Consider the following 18,946-nt stretch of genomic DNA (forward strand, 5'->3'; position numbering starts at 1 on the left):
ACCGGTAACAAAAAGGCAGGTGCTAATTACTTTCCAACTTGTATCAAATTAGCACCTCTAAACCCTTCTTTTATATGATATCAGTGCTATTGTTGAAATATGCCTATCTTTTCAGACTTCTCATACAAAATATACTATCTGTAGCAAAAAAGGAATGTGACTAATTTTAGTAGTCCAAAATTTAGTGCAAAAGGATTTATGATGTTTCAGTGCCTTTTGGCAGGATTGTAAACAACACGATAAGTCTAATAAACTGACACTAAATACGATACGATACAATAAGTCTAATAAACTGACACCACATATGATACGATACGATAAGTCTAATAAACTGACACCAAATACGATACGATACGATAAGTCTAATAAACTGACACCATTTAATCAACTATTAATAATGATATTCAAGTAAAACTGGCCCAAAAATTTAATTTACAATAATAAATAAGAACTTCATACATATATTTATCAAAGAGTACTTCCGTTTCCTTTTTGGACCCTTACTTTTGAATGGTTAGGATCATAATCTGTTAAATTGATCAAGACCTTCATATTGTTGTATGAAGCCTTGTTGTACGATTCCATTGATATCCGTTATACATTTTTTACAAAAAGTCATTGCCATGTAACTAACAAAATCTTTGTTTTGGGCCTTGTTTTGGTCCCAAAACTGATCAACATTTAGGTCATAACACAAAAAAGTTCAATCCCAACTTCGACTTAGTGGTATGAAGCCTTGTAGTTCAATATCATAGAGATTCATAGACTTAAACTCAAGTTATATGGTTAGGATTTATTAAGTGCTTGCTTTTGGTCTTTTTTTCAGTTAGAGTGAGAACCCTCAAAAACAATACCTACATTCCATTTGTGGCATGGATCCATGTATATTTAAATCATTATACATCTACAATAAAGAGTTTTGCAAGCACAGCATGATACATCTGCAGTGAACAGTTGGGGCATGTGTGGACACAATATTAGTTTTTAACACACTTAAGCATACAGATTCACTATTCATTATGAACATAACGACTTGTTTGGACACAACATAGAACAAATTAAGAAATTCAATTAAGAATTTTCAAAATCACACCAAAAATTAAAAGTGAATTTTTCAGGGTGTGGCTCCTTTGACAACCTTATAACTTGAAAACCATAAGAGATATCTGTAAGAGATTTCCATATTAGTTTTAGACACACTAAACATAGGGACTCACCTATCATTTTGAACAAAATAATACATCATGTTTTGAAATTCAATTTAAGTATAAAGGCCTTGTAATATAATTTCAAGAAGATTCATAGTCAAGTTATTGTCATCAGAAAAATGCATGTTCTGGCCACTAATTTATGAAAAGTTCAAGTCTTTTCCCCCAAATTCAATCCAAATCTGACCATTTAGTATAGAATATTGTGGAGCGACCACTGACATTCCTATGCTTTTGTTTCAGTTATGTAGTTAAATTCCATGAAATGCTTGATCTAGGCACTTTTCAACTCCTCATTTTAAAATAGTTAAGGCCATAACCCCCAAAATCAATACCAAACTTCCCTTCATGGTATTATCCATCCATATTGCAGTCATCAGGACGCACAATTTTTTTATACAACCACAAAAAATTCAATTATTTATTATTTTTCATAGAAAGTTTGGTACTTTTTTTTCAAATCAATAAATCTTGTATTTTTATGAGGGAGATTTTAAGCTTTTCATTGATTTTGTGGGATTCTCTCCTTTAATGTGGATGGGTTAATATGCATGGCTTTCTTTATTTTATGTAAACTTTCCTTTTTTTCCTAGTGCCTTTCAATCTGTTGTTTTGTCACGAAGATTAATTTACAATAACAAAATATGAATTTTGAACATATATTTTAATATATATTTAACAGATCACAATTAATCATTGTCCTACAACATTAAAAATGAAAATACATGATGAAATATAAAAAAATTTGATCAAGTATAGCTGGTGAATTATCTCCCCCTTGACTGTAGTGACCTTCAACTCAAAGTTTCAGATTATTAAATTATAATAAATCATACAAAATTCTACAAGAGGCATGACTAAATACAATGAATTTAATGTGGCATGGTCATCAATCCTCCTATTATAAGAAAATCTTTGATACAGAAATGTTAATTTTGAATGACAAAAATATATAAATTACAATATCATTTACTGGATTATGTTTTAGTACAACATATCAGCAAAAAATCCTTTTGTTGAAATAAAATTGATTGCAGATTTTTTTATTCCCAGTGATCTACTGTCCCATAAAACAGAACATTTTTACAGCCTCTATATCACAGTTCATTTTATAAATGGTATAGTTTCGTCTCCTGTACAAAAGCTATAGCATAGCCTTAAGCATTTTACAAAAGCACATTTTGCATTAAAGGTTATTTATTTTTGTTTACGTGGGTATGATTTATCGTAAGAGACTAACTTAATGCAAAGGTGGTCTTTCCCTTTAAATATGTCAGCACTCATACAAAAAATAAGAACACTTAAATAGGAACATTCCTACAAAAAATAAAAACATTTAAGAGTCAAAGCTTCTTGTATGCCAGTCATTACGTTGACCTTTCAAGAAAGCTGCTATCTTAAATTTTTACAATTTATGTGTCTGAAAAAGGTAAAAGTTTATTATCAATAAATGACTTGAGATATTTGGAATCTACCATTACAGCAGCAGAAAAATGAAACTGATATGACAGTGGGATAAACACTGTGCGTCATTTCATGAAACCAAATCTTTAGTTTACTAGAATGCATATTACAGAAACAATTCAATGATATCATTACCTTAGAAATGTCAAAAAATTTTACATCAAGCCATGATTATCATTTCTGTTACATGTAAAAAGAGCTGATAATAGTTTTTGATCATTCACATATTAAGAGATATATTATATTCTGATTCCTCATTCGATGAAACAAAACTAAATTTGTACTCTAATTATTACACTCTCCTGTGCTAGACAAAGCAAAAGGCCTTGAGCTCATTCCAATGTAAACTTAATAACATGATTCTAATATAAAAATGGAGAAAAATTTGCTTTAGGACAAATACTGTCTGTTTCATCAGCTGGAATATCACAGAGAAATTATCTGATAATGTCAACTCATCTCTTGAGTCAGCAGAAAACACCTACACAAATACTAAAGCTGGTTTTATATGTCCTAGAAAGTAATCATTTCAGTTTCACATATAATTGAGTATATCACTGCAAAAAGTTCAGAATTTTGTGAAAATTGCATCAAATTTCATTCTAAGGTAGCAACACATCTATGGAGTTAAAACAATGTTAGATATTGCAACTACTGTGAAAGTGCTTTAATTCATGGATACCAATTTTTGCAGATTAGGTATGAAACAGAAGTTCGTGGATTCTTGAATTCATGGTTTTGAGTTTTTTCAGTTTACACATCTATGGAAATCTCCTTTTCATTGGAAACAAAATTTTGTGGTTTGGCCTTTCCATGAAAACCACGAAAACTGGTACCCCACGAACAAGAGTACTTTGACTGAATTTCAGACAAAATCAAACTGATGTTTACATAAATTCATGAAATTTTAGAATTTAATTCATTTTAAGTAACTAATCACCTCTGAAAGAATCTTTTGTCTTGCTTATCAGTCAAGGAGAGAATCAAGAGATTTTGAAAAGTGGTGTGGGTTCCAGAAGCGTTCCAGACTATAATTTGCTAATTTTTGCCAAAATTTTGCAAAAAATTAACAAATTTTCCAACCCCTGGAGCCGCTCCATATCCATGATTGCTGAAATTCTCCAACACAACAGAAGTGAGAATAGTACATGTATCAGTTTGTTACTATGAAGAATTCTGAATTTAAAAAAAAAAAAACAACAACATTGCAAAACTGTAAAAAATAAGTTGAGACACAATGTCTCATTCTATGCAAAGTAGACCATTAAATGTATTTATACCATATTTTGTGATGATAAACAGTGAAACTGCATTACTTCATCAATTAGTTAATTTAGTTAATTTAACCAAGTTTCTCTTAGTCTTGATCACAAAAAATAATCAATACCACACCACAGTATAAACTATAGATTTATAATATACAAAAAAGTAGTTCTCCTAAATAAAAAAATATCAATTTCTCTATCACAATAAATTATTTTTATATGAAAATACATTAACTTCATAAAAACAATCTAAACATACTTATATTTATAAAAAATAAGGCATTTCAATATTTTAAGCACTTTTCTGTCTAAGAATCAGGCAAAATGTATATAAGGTGTGGCACATGACAAAGAAGAGATCAAATTGCACTATCTTAGTATTAATACCTGATAACCTCCACAAATATTCACTGAAGTGTTTATTAAATTTTCCTATTTAAAATATTGATATGGCAAATTTAGTTGAAATGCACTATGGAAAAATAGCAGGAAAATTTTCCCACACTTTTTATTTCTAAAGGCAGTCAAAAAATGTTAATGCCATTAATGCATCAAGAAATTTTCACTAGTTTTCTAGATAAATTGAATATATCTGAGGCAAAAAAAGACCAAATTGAAAATAATTATGTGCCATCCATTGCATGATTCTTAGCTGGAGTATTACTTAAGTAGCACACCTACATGTAATTCTACATGAAATTTTTCAATTATCTGAAATCAATTTCTCCAATATTCAAAACAATAAAAAAAGAAGATGTATAATATAAACAACAATAAATTTGATACCGGTAAGTCATTATAAGGCATATTGCAATTAAGTATCAACTAAACAATTGTTTAAAGAGGGCAAAAAAAAGTGCTAAGATAAGGCCTCTCATTACAACTAAATCTAATTTGAAGTTAAACACAGATTTAAAAGGTTTAACTTTCCTTTTCCATATGTTAGAGCTTGTCTATTTATGGTAACACCAAAGCAATCCAGGATCCTAAATTATCTTACACTATGTGCCTTCATTGGTTTCCAACCTGTGTATTCAGACTACCTGTCCTATCTGATAGGTTTTATGGCTTATTCAGATTAGACAGGTTTAACTAAATATTTTCCAAAATTTTCTTGCTTTTTGTAACTTATCCCCAAACAGAATGATATCCTGCTTAAAATCCTTACAAATATATTTCCAAAAGTCGTTGTGTTAATTTCGAAAAGTATGATAAAAAATTTTTGCTGGTGTAAAATTTTTGCGATTTTGAGGCAAAAATGCACAAAAAAAATTCTGGTCTTTGTAATATTTGGAGACACTAAGTAGTGCACCAAGTACTTAATGCCACAGTAAACTTTTTAAAAAATTTATCTTGGTGTTTTTAGACAGACAACTAAAATACGTCAAAATTAGCACCCCATGAAAATTAATTATACAGTAGTACTAAAACAATTTAAAGAAACAAATAATTGATGTGTACTTGACAGTTAATTTAACCTGTCCAGACTGAACCTGTATTACAGGTCATGTAATTTTACCTGTCTAAACTGAACCTGTATTACAGGTCATATAATTTTTACTTATCAATCACAGTGATACGGCTAGAAAATAATGACAGAGAGCCTAAATCTTCTAAAAGTGGGCACTTGAGGCTGAGTTTGCTGAGCCTAAATAATCAGAGAACATTTTACACATGGTGGACACAATTATGATTCAAAGCTATTGTCATTTGTCTACTTCTTGTTACAGCTAAGCATTTAATGTTGATTAACTAAAATCAGAAGTTTTCATCTATAAAAGGGTTATGATCGAAAAAAAAAAAAATTCAATTTCTTTTGAAGGGCAGATGAGCACAGCAAAGATAGAAAGGATACTGGTTCCCTCTACTTTAGTCTAGCATGGACACTGAATGACATAACTATCTATTCTATGCATTATAAAATAAAATAATGAGAACAAAATCTTCAGTGCTTTGTACAGATTTCATCAGTACAAGTCTCATACCATTCAAGTTTATAAATAATGATAATAATTTACAGTTAAAATGCAATTATTGACAAAAAATTCACCAGCTTGTACAAATGAATTTTGATTTCTACAACAATAAGCGATATGACCTAAAAGATAATCATTATAACTGTCATCTAGGATATGATTTTTCCATCTTCTTTCAAGGCGGTACTTAGACTGCTGAAGAAGTCTGTCATGGACCCTGGGATGGCAGCATCAGTCAGGTTTTTAGGAACCATTCCTTTTATATCAGGCTGTATCAAACTGACTAGTTTACATTTGTTTGGATTTCTAAAATAATAAAACGAACAATTTTCAGTTAATTACACAATCAGATATCTCTTATAGGGAGTAAAGTAATTAATTGCATGGAATAGATTTGGTCCTCTTTTGACTGAATGTCCTTATCTGAAGAACTGCCTCAGGTAGACAACTCAACAACTGAAAAGAAAATAAACTTTCTATTACTACCAGAGTATTCCATATTTATTTGAATATATGTCTGATAAAAGATGAAATCTCCATTATATACCTAAGGTATTTCATCAGGTAATGGTCATTCATTCAAGGGAAGACCAACTCTATTCCCTGAAGTTTACTAATTCACTTGCTATAACTTGCTTTTTACTTAATATTTAAATGCAAATTTGTAAACACATTGAAAGATATCATAGAGATGGTCTATTAGCTAATTCAAAATTTCTTTAAAACTGAAAGATGAATAATGTTGTTTGAAATAAAATAACATGATATTCAACACAAAGAAATTTTATCATGCTGATATTGAAAAAAAAAATGTCTGAAAAATAACAATTGACCTTACAGTAACTAAGTTCCACATACAATATCTAAATACATCAAGAAAGTAGAATGACAAAATATAACCCTGATTTTTTTTTACCTGCAAACGGCAGAAATCTTTATATTTCAGATTAAAGACAATATTTCTTTGTTATTTTTCCGTAATTGCAATTTTTTACTTTTCAAAGAAATAAATCTTACTAGGACCTTTGATACTAAAACTCAATGGAGTCTTTAGCAGCCAATGCTATGAAGATAACTTCATCAAATGAAAGTCTCTGTCTACTAAAATTTGGTCTTTTTTTCAAAATAGAAGACAAAACAGCAAAACTATTTCAAGGACAATTACTACTATAAGTAATTATCATGCAGCCCTTGCACTTTTGTAAAAATCAACTGAAGAAGAAAAGTCACATTTGTGAAGCCTTAAGTAAAAATACTTCCTGTTCTAAAACAGCAATGGCAGCCATACTGTAGTCCTATTCATAAAATCATACGTGCAAAATTAGTCATAATTTCTGATGTCATAAGAAATCGAAGTATTGTGACTTCAAAACTTACAACTTGTTTTACACTTATGATTTTTTGTGAATATCAACCCAGATCTGTATAACTGACACAATTCTTAAAGTAGATTCAAGTACCTGATAGTCCTCATCGTACATGTCTGGCCTTGGGTGTGGAACTTCCATGCCAAGTCAATAAACAAAAACTTTAAATTGGATGTTATTGATGTTACACGGTCAAAATAAGGATAATGTTTTTTAGAGGATTTAAAATTTTCTTTCCTAGAATTTGAAAAAATCTTGGTGTGCGATATCAGTCCAGTACAAAGCAGGGTCCACTTGGCTGATATGTCGACTGTATGACATTTATGACAAATAACACAATCACCTAATAAATGGAAACTTCAAAATTTACAGCTAGTTGAAATAGACCACTTCCAATTTCAATACAAATCTAACTAGGCTAGTGATTAATTCAAATAGCTTTTTAGGTAGAAATCTGCCATACATTATACCAATGTGTCTATCTTAACTACTACAGAACACCTGTGTGATCTTTTGGACACTGTCTATTTAAATTACTCACTCGCTTACCTAAATTTGTATTGAAATTGGAACTGGTCTATTTCAACTAGCTGTAACAGAAGCTATAAACTTAGCCAACTCAAACACAGGCTGCACATGAAATTTTGACTTAGTGTACACATTGCTGTTTACAATTTCAACTGAATAATATATAAAATGGATGCTTTGAGGTAAACCTGAGGCAACCATCAAACTTACTGGGCATACTTGATAACAACTACACCACATGGATAATTCCAACCTCTAACATATTTCTTCTCCTCTGGAAATTCTGGACATTCACAACTTACAGCTACAAATACATAAGCAATAATACACCTACTAAGCAGTCACATTACAATAGCCAGTCAAATTGACTAGGAAAATTAAATACAGATTTAATATGACAAGGTAAACCACTACTTTTTGGGGAAAAAAAGCAAGAACTTTGTTAAACACAAAATAAATACATTGTAAATTTGAATTTTTTTCCATTGACAAATCTGAAAAAGACCAGACACCATAATACATTGTAAGTCAAATTACTACATGTTGTTACTGACATTTTTTCCAATAAGTGAAAGAAATTACCGTTTATATTTTGGGTTTTTTTCCCCCAAATATTTTGTAAAAAATGAAAAAAAAAGGGAAAAAACTTGACAGTTGACCGTACCAATATGACTGGCTATTAAAGTTTAGTCTTGCCAAGCAAGTCATGCTTGAAACCGAACAACTAAAAATACATCCAAACTCTGTTAGCTACTAATGACTGAAGGGTAATTGTGGTTATCAAATTTGATATATGGCAGCACTTTTAGCTCAAAATAGATATAACAATTTGTAACTATGATAAGAATTGCCATAAATGGCAACAAAAACATGTTATTTAATCACCATCTTGTATTTGAGCTAAATTTGCTACTTGGGGGATTAGGTGGGATAAATTTCACTGATGCCTGTGCTAAATAAATGGATTTAACACAATTTTCAACAGCTTTATAATTGAAAGACGAGACTACATGCTACATATCTATAGATAAGAGAAAAGGCGCATGCCCATAGACATGGTTAACCTTAAGGACATGCAAAATTCATTTCTTAGATAATTACATTAGATAAGTCTTGCAATGACTTTAATAATGCTAAAACCCTAACAGCAAGTAACATGTTTAACTTTAGGTAATAAAAATGGTCTTTCCTTGATTGAATAACTTGATAAAAAGTTTTAGGTAGCTGACTGGATTTTAAACTTTTTATCATTTCATAGGCATTTAAGAAGTTAGACCTAGAGTAAGAGAAATAAGTCTTGAAAGCAGTGATATGTTTGTATTATATTCACTTTCACCAAAGCCTATCAAGCTTTCATTTAAAAGAGAATGAAAGCAGTCGAAATTACTTTGATGCTTACATGAGATTAATATAAAATCCTCAATACAAACATTCCAAAGATTTTTGTAAGAGTTGTGTCCCTTACCCTAGGTCTACCTCCTTAAATCTAATTCAATGGAAAGTTGAAATCTTCTTGTCAATTGTTCTGTAAACTACCAAAGGAACTTTATCATTTAAAGGAAATAGCAACTTTATTCCTTGAAGTTAACTACATTACTGGCTGTAACTGTTAAAAAGGTTTGTTATTCTGAAAAAAAATTCAAATCAGTCCTCATCACCCATTAAAAAGAAGAGAAATTTTATTTTTTGTCACTGAAAAACAAGAACAACTTAAGACTATCTCAAGCTGTACTCATAAACTTATTTCCATTACTCTGATTAAATAAAATAATGTATGGAATGTTGATGTTATATTTCATACAGATATAATTTCGCTCTATACATCCCAATATACAAATGCATGCTGCATATAATTATAGTATACTTATATGTAACATTCGTAGACTGAGGAGTAGAGAATAACTTTGCTTTTTGTTTTGCCTATGTTTTCATCTAAAAGTGCATAGGAAAACAATGAAAAACTCAAAAATCCAAAATTAAAAACTTTTGCATAGAAACTGAACAAAAATGACAACAAAAAGCAAAATAGACTTAAAAGCTCTGTATAAAAATCCAGAGAAAGCTATAGCACAGGCATTCAGCAGCAACTTACTCCTTGACTTTATACACGATCATCCCACACGGCCAATTCCAACCTCGTACATGGCCGTTTTCCTGATCATTGGCCTGATCTATACTTATAGCTGTTCAAAATATCATAACCCATCAATCAGGGATATCAATACCAAAAGTGAAAGTTCCATTGAATTTACAGTGAGTAAAATGGTTTACTTCAGGGAAAGGAGTTGGTCTTTCCTTGATTAAATGACAGTCACCTGATGAATTCCCAAGATGGACAACTGACAAAGAGATTTAAACTTTCTATCAAACTTTTTATTAAAATACCTTTCAAATGATAGAAATTTTGAATCTTTTTGTTTATTGTTTAGTTAACTACCTAAGATGATTATCATTCAATTAAGGGAAGAGAAGTCTATTCCTGAAGTAAACTATGTTACTCAATGTAAAACTTGACTTAAAATAGAACTACTTTTAAAAAAAATAATTCTAGAACATTGTATATTAACTATAGGTTATAGAGCCATTTATGGAAGCTACAAAAAAGATGTCATTTTTTTCTATGGACTTTCTTTCTATTTTATATTTACTTAAAAAGAAATCAAACATCATGAACTGCATATGAACTTAATACAACAATATTGAGAGCTACATGTATATATATATATATATAATAAAGTCTGGGTTAATTGTATGGTATGCACTTTTCAGTCAATGACAATCTTAACCCCTTATATACATGTACATGTACTACAATACATGTAAACAGACTAATTATACTTTTTTATTGCATTCATGATTTACAAGTATCCAACCAGTCCTTATTTTACCAGAAGAACAATATGTTAATTGGCAAAAATATGACTTTTAAAGCCTATGTAGACCTAAAATTGGAAATGTACAATCATCTAAGAGAATTTCTTCTGCTTTTGTATAATTAGCAACTCTGTATAAGACCAAGATATCTAGTGAAAGTAACATGCTATCAAATATGGTTATTGCCTCATTTACATTTTCCAAGAATCAAATTTTTGCTATACTTTAATTGGTATTCAGTATATGCATTCATAATTCTTAAGCCTTTTTTTACTTCAGTCATAAAGCTTATATAATCAAGATAAAGCTTCATAAGAAATAACAATTGATATTCAAGAAATAAAGCATAGTTCTTTATTTACTCATGACAGGTAAATAGAGTGAAGCAGAAATGGCTGAGAAATTAGAAAGAAAAGTACAATCAGGTAATTAACCAAATGAAATCCATTTGGGCCTAAACAACTGAATAAGAATTTATAGTATTTTTATTCATGAGTATCAATTTTTGTGACTTTGACAAAGTTCCTTTAGTTTAAGGAATTTTGAACTCCTGAATAAGGATTCCTAATTTTTGAAGTTTTTTTGTGAATTCAAATTTGTGGTTTGCATGACCCACTAAAACCACAAAAATTGGAATCCCCAAACAAATAGTTTTTTTTCTCCCATAGTATCAATGATGTATACCTTGTAGCATGTCAATTAAATCCAATTTTCATCAATTGGGAGCTCGAGTCAAAACTTAAACATGGGTAATGATAGACAGATGTACGGACATGTAGGCATAAAATCCATCTGTCATTAATAAATTTGTTGGTGGAGCAGAAAAAAAAACACAATGCCAATTAATAATTTACCATTTGTGGAATAATATGTATCTGTTTCCCTAGTGATAATAAGGTCTACAAAATCTCTTGGTGAAATCAATCCCATACATGCACTGGCTGTACAGGCTCTGTTGATTCTTAGATCCTGCAATAAGAAAAAGAAAAGTATTTATCTAACATTTATTTTGGCAAATTCTCTTTGATGTTTACATGATACAGCTATCATCACCAATAGGCTCTGATACTAGAAGTATCTGGAACACTAGGCCCTGGCTACAAAAAAATTTATCAGTCATAGTTATTGTAAATGGTGTCATTAAATGCCATTAATTTGATTGCATTTGCCATTGAAGTAAAGTATTCTTAAACTTTTAATAAGTTTTCAATTCTTCTGAAAACAGGTTGAAACAAAACTTTTGCTCAATATCAGAATTAAACTGTGCCTTCTCCATCCTCTCAATGGTAGGCGGTAGAATGGGTGACACTAAGAAGTTGTTTTCCAGATACAAGCTTCATCACATCTGATCAAAGGTAAAATTAAAGGAACCCAGATTTGAAGGGTAATCAAGAAGAAATTGGTCCAAGGATATCGCTTAGACAATTTAGGAAACAGAATCATACAACGGAGAACATTAAATAACCTAAATGACATGCAGAATTTAATGGGAAACGAAATGTCCACTAAAAACTGGCAGCATGGACCAGGTGCACTGGTAAGGTGCAGTAAGCATCCTCTGCTTTTCTAGAAACACCCACAAAGTTCTTCATAAAATGTCAAGTCTGGAATAGACAAAAGAGGAAAGAAAATCAATGACACAGTGAACAAATTGATTCACATGGTGCAGATGGATATACCATAACAATCCAACACTCCGTTGAAGAATTATCTGCCATAAAATCACCCAATAATGCTAATACACAAGTACCAGAAAAAATACCATTTTTTCACACAATATCCATATATCTGAGAAATATACAATGGGTAATAGAACCAATAAAAACGTTATTTATAGGATAAAATTATGTGTACTCTGACTGTTTAATTATCTACAGGTACAGGATGTCCTTCATATCAATTAGCAGTGTGACTTAACATGTCTTTTGTGTAAGGAGTTTTTAGTTATTATGGTAGCTTTAATTAGTCTGAAATAATAATCTTAGAAATATAATGTTCAATCTTTATAACAAAGCAAAGTCAGCCAATTTAGGTACAGTTGTATGAACTGATAGTAAGGCCAAATAAAATTAATTAGTAGATTCTCATCCTCTCAACACCCCTAAAAATGACAAAAATAAAAAAAAATTAGGGTGTGAATTTCAAAATCAGGATTTTTTCGCATCAGTTGATAGTACTGATTTACTATAAGTCACAAATCTTTTGTTTCTTGATGGCTTAAACAACATTTCTTCTCTAAAACTGATGTGTCTATCATCATTTAGCTTAAATTTGGCTAGCAAATATCTGGTAAGAAATAAAAGATAAAAAAATACCTGTCCATCCCATATTTTTATGAAGGTTGGAAGATAATCTACCATTTAAATTGACTGGGCCTTACTTGGGTTATAACTTTATGTTTGGGTATTTGTCTTCAGAAAATTGTCACTTGGTCAGGGTTCAGAAAAGGTTTACAGTTGTACTTGTGATCTGAATGGGCCACTTAAGCTTACTGTTAGTTGACAGTGGTAGCAGAGCTAATCTGCAGAAAAGAGAAGATGGCATCCAACACCCAGAACCCATTAAGTTTGATAGGAGAAAAGATGTACCTGCAGTGGAAGAGCAAGGTGAAGCTCTGGGAGCTGATTACAGAGTTGGACACACAAAAAAAGAGAGGATTTGCCTTAGAACTGTCATTATAAAGTAAACCCAAAAAGTGTCAGATTTTAGGTACAATATTTATGTTTCACATAACAAATACATATGAACAAGAGTTTCTACCAATGTTTATATGTAAGAACCAGTTCAGTTATATTGCTGTAGTATCACATTTTATTCTCACAAAACCTTATTCCCAATATATATATATATATATATATATTTCCAATAAATATTTTATAATGAAAAAGCTGCACTCTCTTTAAAGCCTTGATTTAGTTAAGAATATCATCCAATTTTATTGTTAAACAGAACTCAACATTGCTACTTGATCAAGCTGTTTTATTGAACAGAATATTGATTCTAAAATAGCAAGTATATATCCAGCCTCTTTAACTAATAGGTAAGCTATCTTCTATACATAAAACAGTAATAAAACTAATATTAATGATGATCTAAAAGCAATTTTTATACATGACTGGATAAAATTTTAAGAATGTTTTTATCAAATCTTAAAGTTCAAAGTTGTTTATGAGCTGCGTGTATAAAAGTACAGTTTAGTGGTAATTTGAATTGTAAATCTGAACCAAGATCACATTGACGAAATAAAAAACAATGAAAAATTGAAAATCAAGAAATTGAACTTAATACAAACTAAGTACAAATAAAACCTGATAAAAGAAGAAAGGCAGACCCACCTTTAACATATTCTATTCATATTCTATTTGTTTTCAGTTTTATTTAACTTTTTAAATGTGGCTACTTTTTCATTTATTTTTTATTCATATGTACAGTTAACTATGCATCTTGCCTGAGTTCAATTATTTTTTTAATGAAGTTATTGCAATGTTTCAATACTGCAATAAAAAGGACAGGCTTGTTATTACAATAAACAATTCACATTTCAGATTTTTTTTAATAAATGAAGCATGGGTTTCCTAGATATCACTTTCAATTCAGAAGCATTTCAAAGAAGCGCTCTATCAGGCAGTATCACTTAATTCTACAGAAAATATGGTTACTTAAAAAAGTATTTTTACCAGTTTTTAATACAATAAATCTTAGAACCAGCTAAATTGTCTATTTTCATCAAAACATTTTTATCATTACAAGATGTGAAAGCATGCCAATGTAAACTGAACTCCTTGTTGGTTGTAGCTGCCTTTAATCATTACAAAAACCTACAGGAATCTATGTAATTAAGCCAATGTTTTTAATAATAATATTCAATTCATTTAGAAAAAATAATCCTCTAAGCTTTAAAATGGAGAGCTGGTAAATGTTTTTTGTAAGTACCTCACAATTCGGTTTAACTAATGGGACATTATACCTTAAGTACAACTCTTAAGGTACATTTGAACTTTCAAATAGCCATTTTTTTTATACTGTGACCACCACTGTCAATAACCTTAAACCATCTATTAAAGGAAAGACAATTTGTAGAAGAAAATAGATAAACACCAACTCATCTAATTAATTTTGTTGTTCATCAAATGAACAGTCCGTTTTCTACCAGCAAAACAGAATAATATCTACTTGTACAGAATTCAGGCTAAGTCAAATCAAGAATTTCAGGTTAGAGGTTGGGTGGGAGGGGGCATAAAATGAAACTAGAAAAAATGTGATGAAAGCCCACTAAAGGATGCCCCAGCTTCCCTCCCAAGAAATCATACAGTTAGAATATAAATAATTTCATCAATTAGAAATGTCTATGATGCTCAAGTTTAAATATGGCATCCCTACATCAAGCTGCTGTAAAAATACGAGGCTGCAATAATAAGTGGCAAGGATTATTGCCCCCCCCCCCACCCCAAACTGTTGGTAACAAAATAACAAATTGCATGTTTTGTATTACAGAACCTAAAAGTTACTTTGATGAAAATGCAAGATTGGTGCACAATGGCATCATGTGATTAAGGGTGGGTGGAAGTTTGTTATTCCATTCAGTGATTTTGAAGGAGTTGCAAATAGAGCCTTGAGATGGACGGACAGACTGACATACATCAGAATATCTATATACCTCCCACAAACCAGGGGTAAAATAATAAAATATGCAGAAGGAAACAATGAAAGAAAATTTTGGGGTGCATCCATAATAATAGAAAAACCATATGATTTCATGATGAAACTGACATTGTTTTCCAATATTAAGGCCCTAAGGGTAGCACACATCAGCCAGAGAGAATATTTTGTACACATCTTGATAATTGACTATTTTGAAAGACAAACTGGGATCTAAAGTGGTTGAAAATCACTTACGTTGGCTTGATTACATATATTAATCGCTTTTTATTTTGTCGGAATTCTGGGATTTATATTACAGCATCATCACCTTAGGCTTCAAATGCATGGTTCAATCCCCATTGATATACATGATGTTTTTTTAATTAAAGAAAATTAATATAAAGCCAATTTCCTTAATCTTAGCACATGTACATCATGACTGTTATGCACGAAAGTATAAATTACTGTATTTAACATGACAAAAACCTAAGTCAGCAACCTGAGCTTAATCAAAACATCATACACGACCATAACCTGATACATATACATACGTAAAAAATCGACATGTAAGTAACTACAAAAATGTATTTCACAAAAGGCCTGCCTTTAAAAGCTCAATTTTTTTTTTATCAGATTTAACCTGTACAATCTGTGCCATGAAAACTGATTTATTCAGCAAGTCATAGTTTTCCTTTCCTCTTTTGTCTACCCCGGACTTGACTTTTTATGAGCAACTTGGAGGGTGTTTCTAGAAAAGCAGAGGACGCTTACCCAACCGGTGCACCTGGTCCATGCTCCCAGTTTTTAGTGGAGTCTGAGTTGCTCATTTGCTATTGTTACTTTGTATGTATGATTTTAGTTAATCCATGTTCATTGTTGTGTATGTCTGTTTTCCATGTCTGGTCTTTGTCCCTGGATTACATTCTTTTGATTACTACCATAACCTTGGTTCCCTTGATTATTCTTTGAATTTAACAGCAAGTGACTAATAAAGGACAATTTGTCAAAAAACATCAGGTACAATCCTTTCCCAAGTCTAGATACATCAGAACACAAACATCTTCACCAAAAAAATTTCACTCATGAAAATTTCATGAAAACTGTCTAGTGTATGCTTCAATGCAGAAGGAAAGAAATGCTAAGCTAAAATGGCTTAATTGTGAGGGGTGATGGTTTAGTGAGTGTGTTTTAAGTTCAATCTGCATATTTAATGTAATCCAAATTAAAATACTTCAATGTCCATCTTTGTTAATACAACACCTGTTACTTAGAGACCAGTGACATCCTATACTGTGAAAGTACTATTGTTCATGGGGTACCAATTTTCATTGTTTTCGTGGGTAGTCCAAACCATGAAATTTGGTTCCCAATGAAAAGGAGATTTCCATTGATTGGTATACTGAAAACCTTAAAACTATGAAATCAATAATTCACGAATTTGTGTTTCTTCCCTAATCCACAAAAATTGGTATCCACAAATACAAGTACTTTAACAGAAGATGAATGGCCAAAATCATCATGTCCAAAATGACATAAACTGGAAATAACATATGCAGTTATGAAATGATTTTATAAAACTTTTAATGTAGATGTAAGACAAGTTTTATTAGAAGTCTCCCATATTCCTATTGGTCGAACCGTCAGCAATACAACATCTTAGGGGTACATTATTAACAAAGACAAATATAATTTAAGCAAAAATATTTCCATCCCTCAATACAAGGGCTTAAATCATATTAACTTTAAAAAGAAAAACTCAAGTAAATAGGAAAAAAAAATGATCATTTGAACAAGTATCTGGGTCTAAATTTCCATACTTTATATATCATTGTAATGTTTATTTTGACTTGTCTCCTGTCACAGACACCTGAGTCAGAAGTTTTTGCAAAATATCAGATTAATCTTTTTCTTCTATGTAGTATGTAATTTAGAAACAGGTAGAAAATAATAAATTACTCCAACCAGTGGTCTCCATTTAAAAATAATAGCAACTGAAAAACAAATAGTTATCAATAAATAGTTAAAAAGTTACCATTAGGATTACATTTAATATCCATTCTATAATAATTGACTTTTCACTATCTACCATTCTGTAAAATCTATATCTATCAATTATAACAACATAAGATGTAACTATCAATCAATTCCATCACTTTTGGACAGATATACTTGCATGAGACCAAGGGTACACAGAACATATGGTTGGATTCAAGGATTGGCTTAAATATATGGCTTGTTTAATTTATTTTTTTTTTCAATGAAAGAAGTATCATACAGATGTGTCATGTGAGAGAAAATCCATAATCGAAATAAAATGGAAGCATCAAAGAGGAAACACAACAAAAAATCTTTAGGTTAACACAAAATCCACTACAAATTATTTTTCTAGACATGAACAGTTACTAACATTATGCTGGTCCACTTCACAACATCATACCATATCTTATACTTGACCTTTTACATGAAAATCATTGGCAACTTTATTCTTAATGGGTTCTCAATATTTCAGCAAAATAGTTGAACAGCCTTGTCTTTGATGTAACATGTACATGCAATTTGAACAATATGAAGAAAGAATGACAAGAAGAACATGTTGGGAATTCAAATCGCCATTCAGGAAGTAGACTGAAACACAATGACTGACTCACTTCTTTCAATGATTTCTGTAAGGCATATAACAAATTCAGTTCAAAATGACCTCAATATAGTAAACCCATCTGAAGGTTAGAGAAATTTGTTTTATTTACACAAGCTCAAAATACCATGTACATTCATGTACATGAGCTTCACAGTACTGGTACAAGTAGGGACTTGATAAGTAGAGTAACCACATAGTTCATTCTTGTATGTTTTTTTATTTGGCATTACCATGATACAGTGTGACTAGGAAAATGGTATCCATGGAAACCTCACATTTTTTGAATTTTTTTTTCATCCTATGTTTCCTTCCCATGAGTGCAATATAAGTTTTAATCATGACTGTGTGTTTTCTATTCTTTGTTTTTAGTTTTAGTCATGTGTACAGTTCAGTTTGCCAGTAAATGATATGAAGTTTTTACCCATGAATGAATGAGTAACAAAATGTGACCATGATCTTTGTATAGAATTTGAAATAATACAAAGGGTTTTTTAAGCAAGTTTTATCAATTATATCATTTAGTCAAGATACAGATCATGAATACTTCATATTAAATTAAACATAAAAACCACAATTTATACATGCTTTGTAATTGACATTACCTTGGTCTACTTATGACAAATCTAGGCTAATTTATAAACAATGGATTCTGTAGCCGCACAATCTTTGGAATGAATAATTAGTATTGTAAAATGAATAGGGAACGGATGCAAGAGTAAGAAACAAAACTGAAAACATGTCCAATTAAAATTAGCCAAAGGAATCTATTATAGAACACTGGACAGTATATTAGTAAATACTCAGAATGGAATAGAATCAAGAAACATTCATGGAGATAATATCTATAACACAGTGCAAAGACTAATGCTATTCATTACTTTTCATTATAAACTTTCTTCTCTGCTTCTCCCTATTATGAGTCAATTTCTTACAGTCATGACTCAAAAATTCTTCATCTTTGGGAAAACATCTCTGACTCTTTCTC

At 30.7% G+C, this 18,946-nt stretch overlaps 1 protein-coding gene across 2 annotated transcripts in view; it reads right to left on the minus strand.

Moving 5' to 3' along the window:
- Positions 1–1,853: 1,853 nt before the first annotated feature.
- LOC148621580 (stAR-related lipid transfer protein 5-like) overlaps positions 1,854–18,946 on the minus strand; it is a 28,031-nt gene continuing 10,938 nt past the window's right edge. Inside the window, exons 4-6 of one of the 2 annotated variants that reach the window (XM_088576112.1) lie at positions 11,537–11,651; positions 8,019–8,112; positions 1,854–6,219 (exon numbers count right to left, since the gene is read on the minus strand). In XM_088576112.1, coding sequence (XP_088432238.1) covers positions 6,063–6,219; positions 8,019–8,112; positions 11,537–11,651 — 366 coding nt within the window. In that variant the 3' untranslated portion in view covers positions 1,854–6,062. Of the gene's footprint in view, positions 6,220–8,018; positions 8,113–9,900; positions 9,992–11,536; positions 11,652–18,946 lie in introns of both variants that reach the window. The other variant, XM_088576113.1, reaches the window with a different exon arrangement.

Source organism: Perna viridis, chromosome 3 (genome assembly GCF_037379345.1).
Source record: "Perna viridis isolate PV_CMFRI_1.1 ecotype Kerala chromosome 3, ASM3737934v1, whole genome shotgun sequence".
Taxonomy (NCBI): Eukaryota; Metazoa; Mollusca; class Bivalvia; order Mytilida; family Mytilidae; genus Perna; species Perna viridis.